Raw genomic sequence first — 14831 nt, 5'->3', positions numbered from 1 at the left:
ATGAAGGCTGAATTAGCTGTTGGTATTTTCATACGTTGCTATTACGCTGCGGCTATATGAGTTGATCTCTGGTGTTGCTCTGAAACACCAGGCAGCATAGAATGATAACTTTGCCTGGTTCCCAGCAGTTACAGAGCCAGCTTTGCAAATCCCATCAACAAAATCTTGCAGAAGACCATCTTTTGATACATCTTCGGCGAAAGTCATTAGTTAAACATCACAGGCGTTATGCTTTAAATCTCTTTAGTGTTCCTAGTTCTTCACAGGTCTCTGTAGGCCTGTCTGTCCTACATAAATGTCAGAAGATTTATCTTGGCTAGTGACTTACTGTCCCAACATCTTCTGTCCTATCTATGGCAACTTTACCTGGGGTTGCCTAGAATTACTCCTAAATAATGGGTAGCGTAGCCCCCCTAACTGTTACTTAATTATATAATGAATTTGTCTTCATAACGAAGATCTGAATTTCTGACCTATTTTGTAATGTAAAAATACCAAAGCAAATTCCAATACTGTGTTGTTTTTGTAATTGTAGCATATCTGGGAAAAATGCCTGTCTTCTCCCCGCCCCAGAAGAATATAGGTTCTATTTTAACTCTTCCGTGTATGGTATTAATTCACGATGGGAAGCTATTTCTGGTTATACATATAATGATCTCCTTTAGCTAAACTTTACATTTTTTTTTTGCTTATGCATCCTTATTTGGTCTGCTTTAATAAAGTTATGCCACTCCTTATATAAAATGGTGGTATCCGATGCAGAGACTTCAGCCATATTCTAAACGCCGTGGCCGTGATTGTATCAGCTAATGGCAACCGCTGGCTGTATGCCGAGTAAAATGAATAATGATCTAATTGTTAGATGAAACAATGAGACACCTGAAGAACTTGGTAGTGCTTTAGTTAGTCTCTTAAATTCTCTTTACTCATCAAAAAGCTCAGTTAGCAGATCGCTGTTTTCGTTGGAGATGAGCATGTTTGTATTCATACATGTCATATTGCAAATCTTAAGAGAATAAAAAATTATGAGATGCCATACTCACTTTAACCTTCCCTTTTCCAATTTAACTGGTTCTTAACCAAACTGATGCAAGTAGGTTTTTACAAATGTTCTTACTCGTGGTACCGCTTACTGTCTGTTAACTGCTTTGTTTTTCAAAGCATGCTGGAATGTGCACAGATAGCTACTCTCTCTATCGAATTTTACCCCATTAGGTGTACGTTTGTCTGTAGACTGGTACGTTAGCCCGAGGATTAGCCTAGCTGTTCGCAAGCTTCCCTGTTACTAATCATTACCTCTGCTTTGCAGAACACCTTCAAGTCCTGTAGGTTTGCAGGTCTGTAGAGCCCTTGGATGTTTTTACCTTTTATATTCACCTTTGCCAGGAAGCATGGCTATTAGTCTTTTTTGGAGAATATTCTGCTTGGTTGGAATTTTTTTCACTGGATAATTAAGTTCTACAGTTTGATCACTGTATTATGTGTTTGATTATTGCAGGCTATAGAATTTCCCCCTCTATGTTGTATAGTTTAATCCTTTTTGAAAGGGATTTACTAAATTGCAGGTAGAAGAGCTATTGTTTTTTCCAAAAACTTTCTGCTGCTTCATTAATAAGGTTGTCACAGTAGCAAAATCAGCTCAGGAAGGAAGGACCCTCAGAACACCACCTGGCCGGCCAGCCAAGAACCGAAACAAATGTCTAAGGAAAACGTTGGGAATGTTGGTCAGTGTTACACTGGCAACTGGATTATCAAACTGGTCATCATTTCATCAGGATTTTTTTTTGTCCTTTATACTTTTCAGTTGATTCATTAGATCCCTGAACTTAAAAACAAACAAACAAACAAACAAAAAAATCCTTTGAAATTCTGTTTTGTCTTCAACAGTGCCCTTAAAGATAGTCGTTTCCCCCCAATGACGAGGGATGAGCTGCCACGGCTTTTCTGCTCAGTGTCTCTACTCACTAACTTTGAAGATGTATGTGACTACATGGACTGGGAGGTAAGGATGTCAGCTATCTTTTAAGAATATTACTTTGATACCATGAACATCTATAGCAGAAGTCACACCATTTAAATTATCTGCATATTATTTAGTGTAGTTGTCACTGTTTTGTGCTCTATACACATTGTTCCATGCATAGATTCAAAAGATCCTTCTGGTAGAACAGTCATCACCTTCAGTCTGAGCTATGAAAATGGAATAAAGTTGTGTTCTTGCCCACTTACGCACTCCAAGTAAGAGCGGTCTGCACAGCCGTATTCATGTCTAAGGCTCCATCAAGCAAGGTCTTGTCTGAGCGGTGGTGTCCTGAGACTTCTTTGGCAGCATCGCTAACTACCGAAACATGGTAGATCAGTCCATTGATTCTGGAAAGAGGATGTTCCAGTGTGAAAGTTAATGGTTTTATCTGTGCTTCTGGAAACAAGCGCTGCAAAAAATTGCAAGCCCAAAACAAGCTGCCTTATTTAGCTTGTAGGAGTGAGCCGTTTATATTTCCCAAAACTTTCCTGGCTTTCGGAGCAAGTGGCCTGCACAGACCCCACAAAGCCCTTACACAGTGAGGCCAAGTAAATCATTGCCCTTGTTTTTCTTTGGTACTTTTGCATGGAGCTGAATCTATTTTAATTGTTAGGTTCTAGGAAACCTGCATGCATTCTCTTGGAACGGCGGCATAAAAGAGATTAAGAAGCAAATGCTGCTTTTAGAGTTATTTCTGGGAAGGTATACTGCGGGAAGTGTTACTCTGTATTCTTCTGCTCTTTCTGAAATTATTTGGTATTAGACACTTGCAAAAAACAAGTAACTGGACTTAAGATGAACTTCTCATCTCAGTCAGTATGACCACTGTGTTGCTCTTTTGAGTCTACATTTGAGTGGACGTAAAAAAAATTTTGAAATTGTTATTAATAATAGCGGACATGTTATAATGCCAGAGACACCACACAAGTTATGGTATTTCCCTTTAATACTGACTTAGCCCTACTAAATATTTAGGATTTCTTAAGAGAAAAAGAGGCTTTCTATTGTATTCACACATAACAAATGTCTTTTGAATAGAAATTTCCTTTGTTGTTAAAATGGTAAGAGGCCCTGCTCTATCAGAATGGTGGTATCCAGCAGTAACCAGCATTATGGATTTTACAGTAGCTGAAAAACCTAATAAAAATGGGTTTCCTGTTCAGCTCAGAATGACAAGGGCTTCTTGCCTCCTGATGTGTAATTCTCAAGGAGATGAATGTAAGTTTCCTTTGGGGTTTATCAGCATTTTCACCATAAACAGAATTACTCATTTTTTATGTAATGTCAGACCAAAAAATAAATCTGAGCTGAAATTGTGTGGGCATTCTCAACATGAAGCTTTTTTCAGAGCAGCAGTTTGTCTTGCCGCTGAGCCCTTAGAGTACTTTAAACAATGTTTTCGAGTAATCAAAACTGTAGTGACTTTTAATACTAAACCAAGCTAGAAGTCAAAATTAAAACTGGTAGAATTTTTCTGCTTTACTAGGTTAACTTCTGGTAGTAACCATAGTGATGTTTTCAATTCAATTTCATTTATTATAATTTATTAAAAATCAGACTACGAATACCCTCAGAAAATGTCACTTTAAAACTGTGAAGTGCATAATGAAATAGCATTTAGCTCTTTCCATGTGGTAGTCTATAAATATTATTAGATGCTATTTTATTCTCTCAACTTCTGAGATGACCAAAATATTCATCCTTAAAGAGAAGCTGAAACCAAAGCCTGAGTTCAAAAATCCACTCTCGCTTGGAAGGACTGGTTTTAACTTTGTTCCTTGGGAGACTTCTGCTTCATAACTTTAATACTTGTATGAAACCAAGGAGGCTTTTACTTTCGATGTCCCTTCTATATCTTGTTGCAGAATCCTTGAGACTTCAACAACAGTGTAAACAAACTGAATGCAGACCTGTAGTCCTGCTCAGTTCTGATTGACTTCACGGATTTTCACAATTCTTCTTACTGGAGAGCCCTGACTTAGGAGGGAAGAATGGAGGGGTCAAAAATACAATAGTCCTTGTGTTGTCCATTTGCTTAGTTGCTCTCTCCTATTTCATTTAAGATTTTCAATGATAGGTCTGTAAAACCTTTACCAAATTCCTAGGAATTCTAAGAAATGGTCACAAAGTAGGTTCCATGATTTGGTTTGGGTTTGCTTTTGGTTTGTTTTTGTTGGGTTTTTTTTTTTCCCCCCCTCTAAGTTAACCGTGCTTCTAAAGTTATTGTATCATATACAATTTGTGGATGATCCACAAGCTTTCCATGCAAAAGGGGCAAGGGGTTGTATAAATATGGGAAAGATAAAATTTGTAATTGTTAGTCCTTAAAAGAATGATTCATCCCTGTTTGTGCCCCTGTCAGTGAGACAGCTTGTGTCATCCATGTTTCTTTTAAGGGAGCTGCAGTTATGAAATATTAATGGCAAAAAGACATTTCAGGATGTCTACAGGATGGCGTAAAGAGAGATTCTTCATCTTTCATCTTGTATAATGCTAATTTCCGGATCATTCTGAAAAACATCAGCCTGGTTAGGAGACCTTACTTCTGTAGGTACGCTACTGATGATCTTGTGGGAGCCAATTCAGCAATTTGCTGACAGAGGTCACAATATTTCAAAATTGCCGATTCGGACAACTCACAGTGCTCTGGTGGCTTAGAGACAAGATCGTTTGAAGACACAGCTCAGGAGCGTCTCCTGTATCCTGAAGCACAGAGATAGGTCTTCTTTTCTCTGATTAATGAATTATCTTCCCAGACTAAATAAAGTAATATTTCAGTTGTACAAAGCAATGTGACGTCCTTCTGCAGCAGAAACTTCAACCAAGTAAACAGGAGATACGAGTGAATTGACTGCTATTACCTCCCATATGATTTTTCAAATTGCTGCCATTTTCACCTTTTATAAACGTAACTAGGAGAAAGTACAAACCTTCAAAGGACCACTTCAATGCCACGGTTCATGAGGATGCTTCCTAAAATATAATTTAGCATTCTTACTTACATGTGACTTTCTATGAATTGCCGTGCACTTTAGTAGTTGAACAGATGCAGGGCTTTCAAACGAACACTGGGAGAGTATGAACGGTTTCTTCGTTTCTGCTAGGCAGAACCCATGAAATATTGCTGTGGTCCAGTTGCTGCTGGGGTGGTTTCACAGCCTCTCCATCTCAAAGAAACGGGCAACAGGAGAAACTCTAAGACAGGTTTCTTTTTTGATAGTACCGCTCTTTTATAAAAGATCATATATCAAAGGACTACTTGGGAGACAAGTCGTAAAGACCAATTATTTTTGAACACATGTGATATTGATAGCAGTCATTCCTTCCCCACGTAAACCCAGCTTTATCCATATTTCCATTCTCCTTGAGCTCATCTTTTTGATCTGTCCTGCTGCCAAGTCTTTTCTTCCCTGCACAAATTTGAATTCCTGCCTCAGGATGCCTCCAATTTTGCTGTTGATTCTTAATGCAGATACACTTGCATCTCACGTTGCACTGGGACCTGTGCGTGTAGTTAGCAGCACCCCAAACGAAGGAGTGGAGAAGAGATTGAATAGATTGCTGTGAAGCATCATGGCTTTGGGTCCTTTAGAAAGGACTTCTGTTTGGTTTGCGAAGCTTGTAAGTCTGCAATTTGGGCAAATAAGCCTACGCTCAGAAAGTCCAGTGAGTGGATTCAGGTCCCCGAAGTGGCACGCACAAGGTGTGCTCATGCTGTAGGTCTGGCGATGCCAGCTTCGCTGCGACGGGCTCTGCCTCCTTGCGAGGGCAGGGCTGCGAGGTACGTTACAATGGCAAATGAGTTCATGTATCCCCTGCGTGCTTTTTTTTTTTCCTAGAAACACAGAAGAGAAAAGCAAAATGCCTCTACTCGTTCCCTCTCTATTTCATGTTATAGCAAATGAACACTTTTGATTTATTTTCTCATTAATTTAATTAAGAATCTGTGGAGTTTTTTGCTACAAGGTAAAGCCTGCCTTGCTAATTCAGACCTTCTCCCCATTTTTTTTAATTAAAACAACATAAACATTATGATTGTACATAATTAGAATAGTAAACCTTTTGGAAAACATTATTGTCATTCCAACAGGGTAATAAATAACTAGAACTGACCGGCGGCTCTTCCTTAAAATACCTTGAAAGACATCTTTGCCCTGAAGTTGCTGTTCTTCAGTGAAGTAAAATCTGCAGAATTGTACACGCTTGCTGTGTTGCTACAAAAGGCCTTTAGCCTGTGTGCGTTGGTTTAAATATTAGCTTAAATAGTTGTGGCAAATAATGTTGACTGAAAGGTGGCTTTTCATTGTTGACAAAGTCAGTACATTTAAAAGTCACGGAAATTCTCTCCTTCCCGCAAGTGCAGCGGCACCAGCAACTCTGGCAGCTTGTATTCCTTAGAACAGAGAAGAGAGGGTCTTGATCTCAGTATTTTATTCTCTTTGGACAATATTCAGTGAGTCCATGTGTGTACATGATTCATTAAAAAAAGAATGCTTGCCATGAGGTGGAGGGCATATCTCCTGAGTAGGCTTTTGCCTCCATTGCTAAATCAGAATGCAATATCTAAGCCCTACTGAAGATGTTGAGAGAGAAGCCAGCATATTTGCTACAAATGTGAGGCTAAAAAGCTGTAGAATTCAGCTAATAAAAAGTGGGGTCAGCTTGCAATAAGTAGCAATAGTTGCTTAATCTGAAGTGTTCCACTTCCAGACCAGTTTGTGTACAGCTATTTCCATAGTACCAGTTGGGTAAATAAAGGGGGCGTCCCTGGGTGATGTGGAATCCTAAGGAATACCGTACAGGTTGCACTTGTTTCTAACACCGAGGAGGTGTTGCGCTACTGCAGCTCTGGGGGATCCATGTGGATCCTTTGTAACAGATTCTTTGTTACCTGCTTTAATGTATTTCCGAAAAAATGTTTACAATTAATTAATCTTAAACTAATTAGTGATAATTGCATGCAAATCTTTTAGAGATTTCAGTGCAATACATAAAACTGAACAGAATGATTATTTGATGAGAATTTACTCCATGGTGGAGTAGAAGCTTAAATTTCAACAAGGCTTGATGTTTTAGATGCTTATCCAAATCCCATGTTGGTAGTCAACGAGAATAAGGTTATTTCTTTCTCTCAGTACAAGAGAAGCAGATTTGTAAACTTTGAGTCAGAACCGTTGAACGTGAGAGTTGCCTGAACTTCGCTTTTGGAGTGGGTTTTTTGGGGAACAAGTTTTTCCTGGCCCAACTGAAATAGATACAGAGAGAGACGTATTATGGGCAGTTATCTATCTAGCAGGTGCCAGAAGCGCGCTGTGGTGTAGTAAATGTAAATAAGTGATTCATTAAAACAAGAATGCGTATAAAGGAATATGAATGTGTATAAATACACCACAAAGTCTGAAGTTCTGTTGAGGTCACTTCAGAAGTAAAATAAAAAACGTAGGTTAATGCAATCCTTAGATTTAGTGAGAGGGCTGTGTTTTTTAATTAATATTGTCAGCGGACCTGGTTTTAGGTAGCCGCTGGCCACTTACACAGTGGGCCAAAAAGTTTATATTCCCAAGTATTGGATACATAGTATACAGTATTTCATGCTCTAAAACCCTATAGAAATGTTCCTATAGGAGGAGATTGGTTTGTTGCCTCTCTAAGCCTCCCTCCTTCCCTCACTTCCCTCTCCCGACAGCAACCGTCTAACAGACCCCTGTCCCTTTGGGAGGCCGGTACGGCAACTGGGTGCTCTTTTTGCAGCTCAGAAGGATTCCTGCATGTAGTCATTTCCTAACAAATGGTCGTAGATGAGACAGGACTGAAACGCCATCTGCAGAAGAAGATTGGTTTGTTCTTCTGAACTGCACAGATGTTGCTGTTCTACAAAAACTTGCCTGTAGTGTGTCAGTGTTTTCAGTTTGAGAAGCGTGCCGTAGGCTTTGTAGAAAGCTCTGCGCTGAGCCTGGTAGGCAAGCCAGTTGCAGTCCAGTTAATGCCTTCCAAACATGTACCTTCCCCTTACCTCCCATCTTAGAGAGGAATATTTTGGGCAATTTCACAGTTTTCATCAATGCAGGAACGCTGGTCTCCTGAGGAAGTCCAAATAAAATCCTGACTGTGCCCGTGCCAGTCTTAACGTGGATCATTCTTATTTTGCTTGTGTGTGGCCTCCATTTGTTTAACTTAGGCCTGTTTTTGATTAACTGGAGCTGAACAATGAAAAGCCGTTTGTACGGGACTGAGAATACTGCTTAGCTGTGCAGTTGGAATTCATGCTTCACAGAACGCTATGAAATTTTCCCAACCAGAGGAACTGTGGGTGCAATCGTGTTGCCTTATTCATTTTGCTCTACATCTTTTTCTTCTACAGACATGGGCCTAAAAGTCCATTAAAATGGTTAATGGGAAACATCCAGTGCCACGCAATTACCTACTGCTTGAACGGCGCACCATACGTAATACATCACTAGTGCTTCTGGCTGGTTTCTCAGGAATACTAGGGGATCACTATTATGCAAAGAACAGTTGTGTAGAATTTAGAATCTGATATTCTGCAGGATCTGAAGGTGTGCAAAACCTGAAAATATTTGATCTCAGTGCTTAGGCAATTGAATATAGACAGTTACAAAATCACCAGCTGCAAAAACTTACTCTGTTCTTGGAATAAACTCTGTAGGCTCATTTCAGCTTCTAACACTCTTTCATTTTACTTTCAGGTCCTTTGGGTTCATAATTACATCAGCTGAGCATACAGATTTGATCTCTCTAGTGATTATATAGCCATGTTATGAAAGGTGTAGGAGCGTTTGGAAATGAAATACCACATTAAAATTTTCAGTGAATTAAATTCGGTAGTCTCAAAGTAATTTTTCCTATTTAAGAAATGTTAGGATCACAGGGAAAAATTGTTGAGGCCATGGCCAGCCACAAGAGGGGCTCTTCCTCCTGTTTCCCCGTGCTTATATCGTGTAGAAAGATTATAAAGATTGAAAAATAAAGTCTTAATATAAGCAAATACGTTAACTGAACAAGTGGTAGAGCTTTGTAAATATTCCTTATTTGTTTTTTGACTGTCATGCAGTTACAGTAAAATAGGTTGTTACTGGAAAAACTGTTACAGCATTTTTCGATTAATTTTGTGTCCAAAAAGAAGTGCCATACCAAAGAACATAATACCCTCTTAAACATAAACTATTTGTTTCCACATACAATGTTAGGAACTTTGGATTTAAATGGAAGTAACATCTGAGTTCTGTGGGCATGAAAATAAAAATGTCCGTCTACGGATGCTTTGTGCTTATGCACAGAACTCAAAAGCAACTGCAAACCTACTGGCAGTGGAGTATCTTTTATGGCATGCCTGAGCGCAGCGCAGGTACTCTCGACAGAATTATTGTACTTAAACAAGTGCTTAAACAAGGCCCTGGAAAGGTGCCGAGCCTGAGGTTGTTATTTTTAATTTTTTTTTTTTTTTGGCAGTTCAACTTTATATACGTCTAACTCCTTGGTATTAGTAATTTTGGTTTCCATACTGGCATTTTGTCATATTAGAGCGCATGGAAATAGCATGGAAATAGGAGTTTGAAGCTGAATGCTTTGGAATATCTCCTTTTCCTCGTTACACATTAGCAGAAATTCTGAAGGCTCCAGGCTCGAGTTCGTAGCGTGACAAATCTTCCGTTGTTCAGCTGTTACTTTGAACAAAATGAGTGCTCTTAATTGAAGCATCATTCGATTTGCCAGCTGTTTGGTTGCCTGCAGATTTTACCTGGTGACCAGGTGATTGTATCAGCAACAACATGCTGACGGTAGCCTCAGAGACAGAAGGACTTGCGTCTCAGCTGGCTTCCCTTCAGACCAGAAGTGAAGCTCTGTGGTGGGGAGCTGAGGACCATATTTGTGCCGCTGCTGACCGTACGAGGCTGTTGCAGTGAACACCTTTCAAAAAGACGACATTCACTTCAGTACCACCTCTTGAAACTCTTTGCGAAATGGTATAAACCACTGAAAGGTTCCTGTTTTGAGTTTTATCATGTTAGAAATCTCTTGTATCTTTTTTTTTTCTTTTAATGTACTAATAAAGCTGCCAATTTCTTGCAGGTGGGTGTACATGGCATTAGAATAGAATTCATCAACGAAAAAGGATCAAAACGCACCGCCACCTACTTACCGGAGGTTGCAAAGGAGCAAGGTCATTGTTGCACTTTATTTCATATGATCTGGTGAAGAATTTAAACATACATATAAATCTAAAATGCAATATTTGACCTTGCACTGATGTCAGATGATGGAGCAATATTTAATTGTAAGAAGACTCTTCTATAAAATGCCAATTACATGCCTGTATCAATCCCCTTATAGAGATTCAGTAAACTGTAGCTGTTTTTTTTTAAAAAAAGTCATAAATGCAGTGTAGCTGTAGAAAAATAAAATACAGAGGGGTGGTACAGTGCTGTCAGCCAACTTTACAGTTGTTAAAAGCTGTCAGTTTTCGTGTAGTTGTTACGCTGCGATATCAGTGACAGGCACAAACTCTATAAAGGGATGGGATGGCCGGTCAGGTCAGGTATCGCAACAGCTGATTTACTCCTAGATTCGCAATGATCAAGGGTTTTTTTTTCAGTTAGGGACTTTCTGCTAGTACTGAATGCCTTTTATAAACACTGGCTTCCTGGGGTTTGTGATGGATGGAAGGGAACTCCTTCCAATACGAAAGTCCAAAATAATGTTGTTAAAGTCCCTTTTAAGAGAGGCACAGGCCTAAGTTTGTGAATTAAAAACCCCATATATTAGATTTTGTTGAATAGGAATCTTTTGGACTGAGCAGCTGACTGTGAATATTCACGTGGGGTTTTTTTCCCCAACCTCGACAGTGTGTCTCAGTCTTTGACATTTTGCATTGCTGCCTTTTTTTTTTTTTTTCTTCTTTCCCCCTAAGGAATAGGATGAAACCTTTACTGGGGATCATCTTTAACTGATAATTCTGTTTCCAAATAGTCACTTAAAAGTTTAGAGGTTTCCAAGACATTTTTTTGCTTTTCTAATCTAAGGCCGGCTAGTTAGAGAAGTGGTTTTTTGTCGAGACCCTTGGGGATCACTTAACAAGCTTTTTTTAAATTTAGGAATTGGGGGGGGGTGTGTGTTTAAATTTCTAAATAGTTTTAGTAGAGCGTGCATTGCAATCTGACTCTTTAAAGTACCCAAAACTACCAATTTGTATTTTTTAATGTACCCAAAACTATACTATTTTTTTTTTTTAGTGTACCAATGTGACTGATCTAATTGCATCTTTTGGAAATAACAATGAATCTGTATTTTTAATCCATCACTTTTTTTATTACCCAGCCACCTATAATACAATATAGTAGTTCTGAAATTAGAAATATCGCTGTAAAGTGAAGTGGTATTTATGGAGAAGTCTAATCTCTGAAGTTCTCTGCACATGTTCACTAGTAATTCTTTTAAATTCTATTTTATACAGAAATGTAATTTTTCATACTGTCATAGCCATTTATAATGTATAAAGTGATTGTGATACATGCTCAGACCTGAACGTTTCAGAAAAGTTTAATTTTGTATCTCGCCCCCATCTAGGACACCTGGATGTAGTGGGTCCACTTGTAAGATATTTCAACTATGAGATAAAAATATAAGTTGTTTGTAGAGTGAACTTTGTGCGTAAAGAAATCCTATACGTCATGTTTCCTTCAGCGGTTGTTAAGCAGGGAAGAATGACCTGTGCTTGATACAGCACTTCAGCAGAGCGCTTCCATTATCAGTCACACTGCGTACTGTACTGTATTTTTGTAACATCTGTTCTTATTGCTGTATTTCTCATGCATTTTTACTACTGTAAAATTCAACAGGATGGGACCACATTCAAACCATAGATTCCTTATTGAGGAAAGGAGGCTACAAAGCTCCGATTACTAATGAATTCAGGAAAACAATAAAGCTAACCAGGTACGCGGCATGGGATACCACAGCTAAGTCCTGTTTTTGTAATACTGTGATGTGTTCGTTCCTGGTAAGTGCTTATTTCAGATGTTAATAGCAAGCTTTCCTGTATATATTATTAATGATTTCTTTCTTTTCACAGCAGCAGTACGGAGTTTTGAGATGATCTGTGCCTTGCATAGGGGTTAGTGGCACTAAGCAAGAAAGAAAAGGCTGTTGTTAAATATCAGGCTCCATATGTATCAGGGTGCCTGCATACTTTGTTTCCTGACTCTGGAAAATCTCAGTCGTGTATTTGCTCTTGCTTTTTACGGTTTGTTCCTGGGCTGCAAGGGATCTTCAGGGGCTGGTAACGAGGATTACTTGCCGTTGTCAGTTTGTGTTTGAGCAGATGGCGCGCTGCGGGTCTGCCGCCGCGAAGTCGGGGAGGCCCCTCGGTCCTAGTCAGCTCTTCAGTTCCCAAAGGCGGCCTTGGGTCTTCTTTATCTCCTGTAGGGTCTGGGTTTCCCTTATCCTAACAGGTGTTGGGTAGGCAAACTAGGTAGCTGCTGTGACAGTCGGCGGACTAGTTAAACAGTTAAACTGTGTCAGGGTATTCTCAGGAGCGAGACAAGAATTTAGTGTTTTATTTCATACTCTGTCACTCTCACGCACTGGTCTATTTTGATTTTGCTAATTTAATATGTGTTCTTGAGGGCTTCTTAGTGGGTGGGAGCCACAATATTTTAGAATTAGCAGCAGATATTCTGCCCGTAATATTATAGTTATATGGTGAAGGGTGGAGGAGTAAATGTCTATAAGAACACCTCTAAAACTCTATGTTTTTATAAGCTTGCAGTATAAAATGACTGCTAAACTCGAGTGATCTATTCCATGCTTGGAGAAATAAGAATTTTTTAAATCGTATGTCATAAGGAAGCATTGACTGTTCATCCTCTGCAGGGGGGCCACACTTGAGATGAATCCTTTGCCCCCAACTGTTCTCCTTCCTATCTTTTATCCACTTCTGGGGACTCACAGGGTCACAAGACCGGCTCTAAAAATGTTGTCTGTATTACTCTTGTTTCTGTGTCTGGATTTCTTTGGAAATTCTTTCCTCCTTAGTGCAGCTAGGTGTAAGCCAGGCTTGACTTCCTTGTCCCTAACTAAAACCTAATCCTTTCATTCCAGACATTTGAAAATACTTGGATTCTCCTGATTGTTTATGCACTTTTTTAGGACAGAGACCTGAGATATTGGGGTTTTTTCAGCTTCCACGTTTGTCATCTTCATCTACAAATCTTGCTATTACTTAGCAGTAGTTTATGTTCAGACCAGAGAGAAGGCAAAGCATTTCTTAGAAAAGTAAATGTTTTGGTATTAGAGGAATTACTTGTTCAGTGATCTTGTGGAGGAAGAATAAAGACTTTGTGTCTCAATGGCTGTTCAGAATTCTGGATTCTCGTAGGAACCTGGTTACTGGGGAGTAGCTGTGACTAAGGAAAACATGCTGTTCTGAAGGTTAAATTAGGGAGAAGGGATTTACAGAATCCAGCTAAATTTCCAAATGCAGAACCCCAGTCTCCTTTTAATTTATTTCAGCTATACACCTTGTTATCTTCTGTTCAAAAAGAATATATGGAGATAGCTGAGGGCAAGAGTAACGGTGTTATAGTTCTTAAATGACAATTTCTGTACAGCACAGTAAATAAGGAATATGTTTTTCCAAGAAACAAAAATTCTATATAGCATTTTCTTCCAGCTACGTGATTTTGTTTGGAGCAATGGCATGTGAGCACAGAGCAAAACCAACCAGCCAACCAAACCAAAAACCCACACCCCCCCAAAAAAACCCCACCAAAACCCCGATGTTTAGTGGATTTCAGTTCACAACATCCAAACTGCTAGCAAAATCACTGGCCTGATAAACAGAATAAACAGAGCATCATTTTTAATTCAGAAGGATTTTTTTTTTTTTCTGGCTGTCTGTTTTACTTGCTTAAAAACTCAGCTTCTGCTAGCATATTATAAACAGGAGTATTAAAATAGTAACCATTTCCCAGCATCAGACCACCCTTTTTAGAGCCTCATTTTAATAACTTGTCATACAGCAAAACATCTGTTGGAAGAGTGGAATAAGTGCTTTTAACTTCTTTTTCAAGTCTCTGAATTAAAGTAAATGGCCTGTGTGTGAATAAAGCTTTAAGCTGATCAAAACTAGTCTGTTGCTAACTATCTTCACTTCAAGTTAATACCCAGTAGTTCTGGCCGTGTTTTGAAGAAGAGAATTAAAAAACAGTGGAGCTGAAAGAAGTGTCCCAGTTCTGGGGGTCTAGAGCGCATAAGGACGGTAACTGCGTTTTCCCTTCCATCGGCTCCAATGAGCAGACGTGACCCCCGCCCGGCTGCCTGTCGCCTGCTTTGTGACCCACGTACAACCCGCTTCGTTAACTGCCGAGCTTACCGTTCCGCTCCGTAGCGGCAGGGGATTTCATTCACGGACCAGCTTACTCCTCAAGCGCGGAGCGCCGCATACCACTCACATCAGCTCAAGCTGCAGCTCATCTCTCGGCAAGGACCAGCGGCCGTTTGTTAAATTAGTACATCATTAACAAACACTGCTGTATCGAGCAAGCGTGGGCACCTCTGGTGCTCTGAAACACGTCCGCTGAAGCAAAAAGCTGCAAGTGTAAGATGTTCTGCCCTGTTCCCCTGGCAAAAAGGCAACAGAAGCAAATGCGTTTGCCACCTTCATTGCTGCGGTTGGTGACTCCACGGTAGTTTAAACTTTTGTGTTGGGCTGTGAGTGCAAGTGGTTGAGCCATCTGTTGTGGTTTTTGCAGACCTGAAAGAGGAGAGAACAACCAGAACAACTCCAGAA

The 14831-nt window shown here is 39.6% G+C and overlaps 1 protein-coding gene across 2 annotated transcripts in view; it reads left to right on the top strand.

The window, feature by feature from the left end:
• The window catches only part of AMMECR1 (AMMECR nuclear protein 1), a gene marked incomplete at its 5' end in the record, with an annotated part of 110770 nt that overhangs the window by 89264 nt on the left and 6675 nt on the right, over positions 1-14831 (top strand). For both annotated transcript variants that reach the window (XM_082322914.1, XM_082322915.1), the window contains 3 exons: positions 1888-2002; positions 10115-10205; positions 11881-11977. In XM_082322914.1, coding sequence (XP_082179040.1) covers positions 1888-2002; positions 10115-10205; positions 11881-11977 — 303 coding nt within the window. The remainder of the gene's footprint in view (positions 1-1887; positions 2003-10114; positions 10206-11880; positions 11978-14831) is intronic.

Source organism: Platalea leucorodia (assembly GCF_965183815.1).
Source record: "Platalea leucorodia genome assembly, chromosome: 10".
Taxonomy (NCBI): domain Eukaryota; kingdom Metazoa; phylum Chordata; class Aves; order Pelecaniformes; family Threskiornithidae; genus Platalea; species Platalea leucorodia.
The sequence above is the reverse complement of the archived record's forward strand: the minus strand, read 5'-3'. Positions and strand labels throughout refer to the sequence as shown.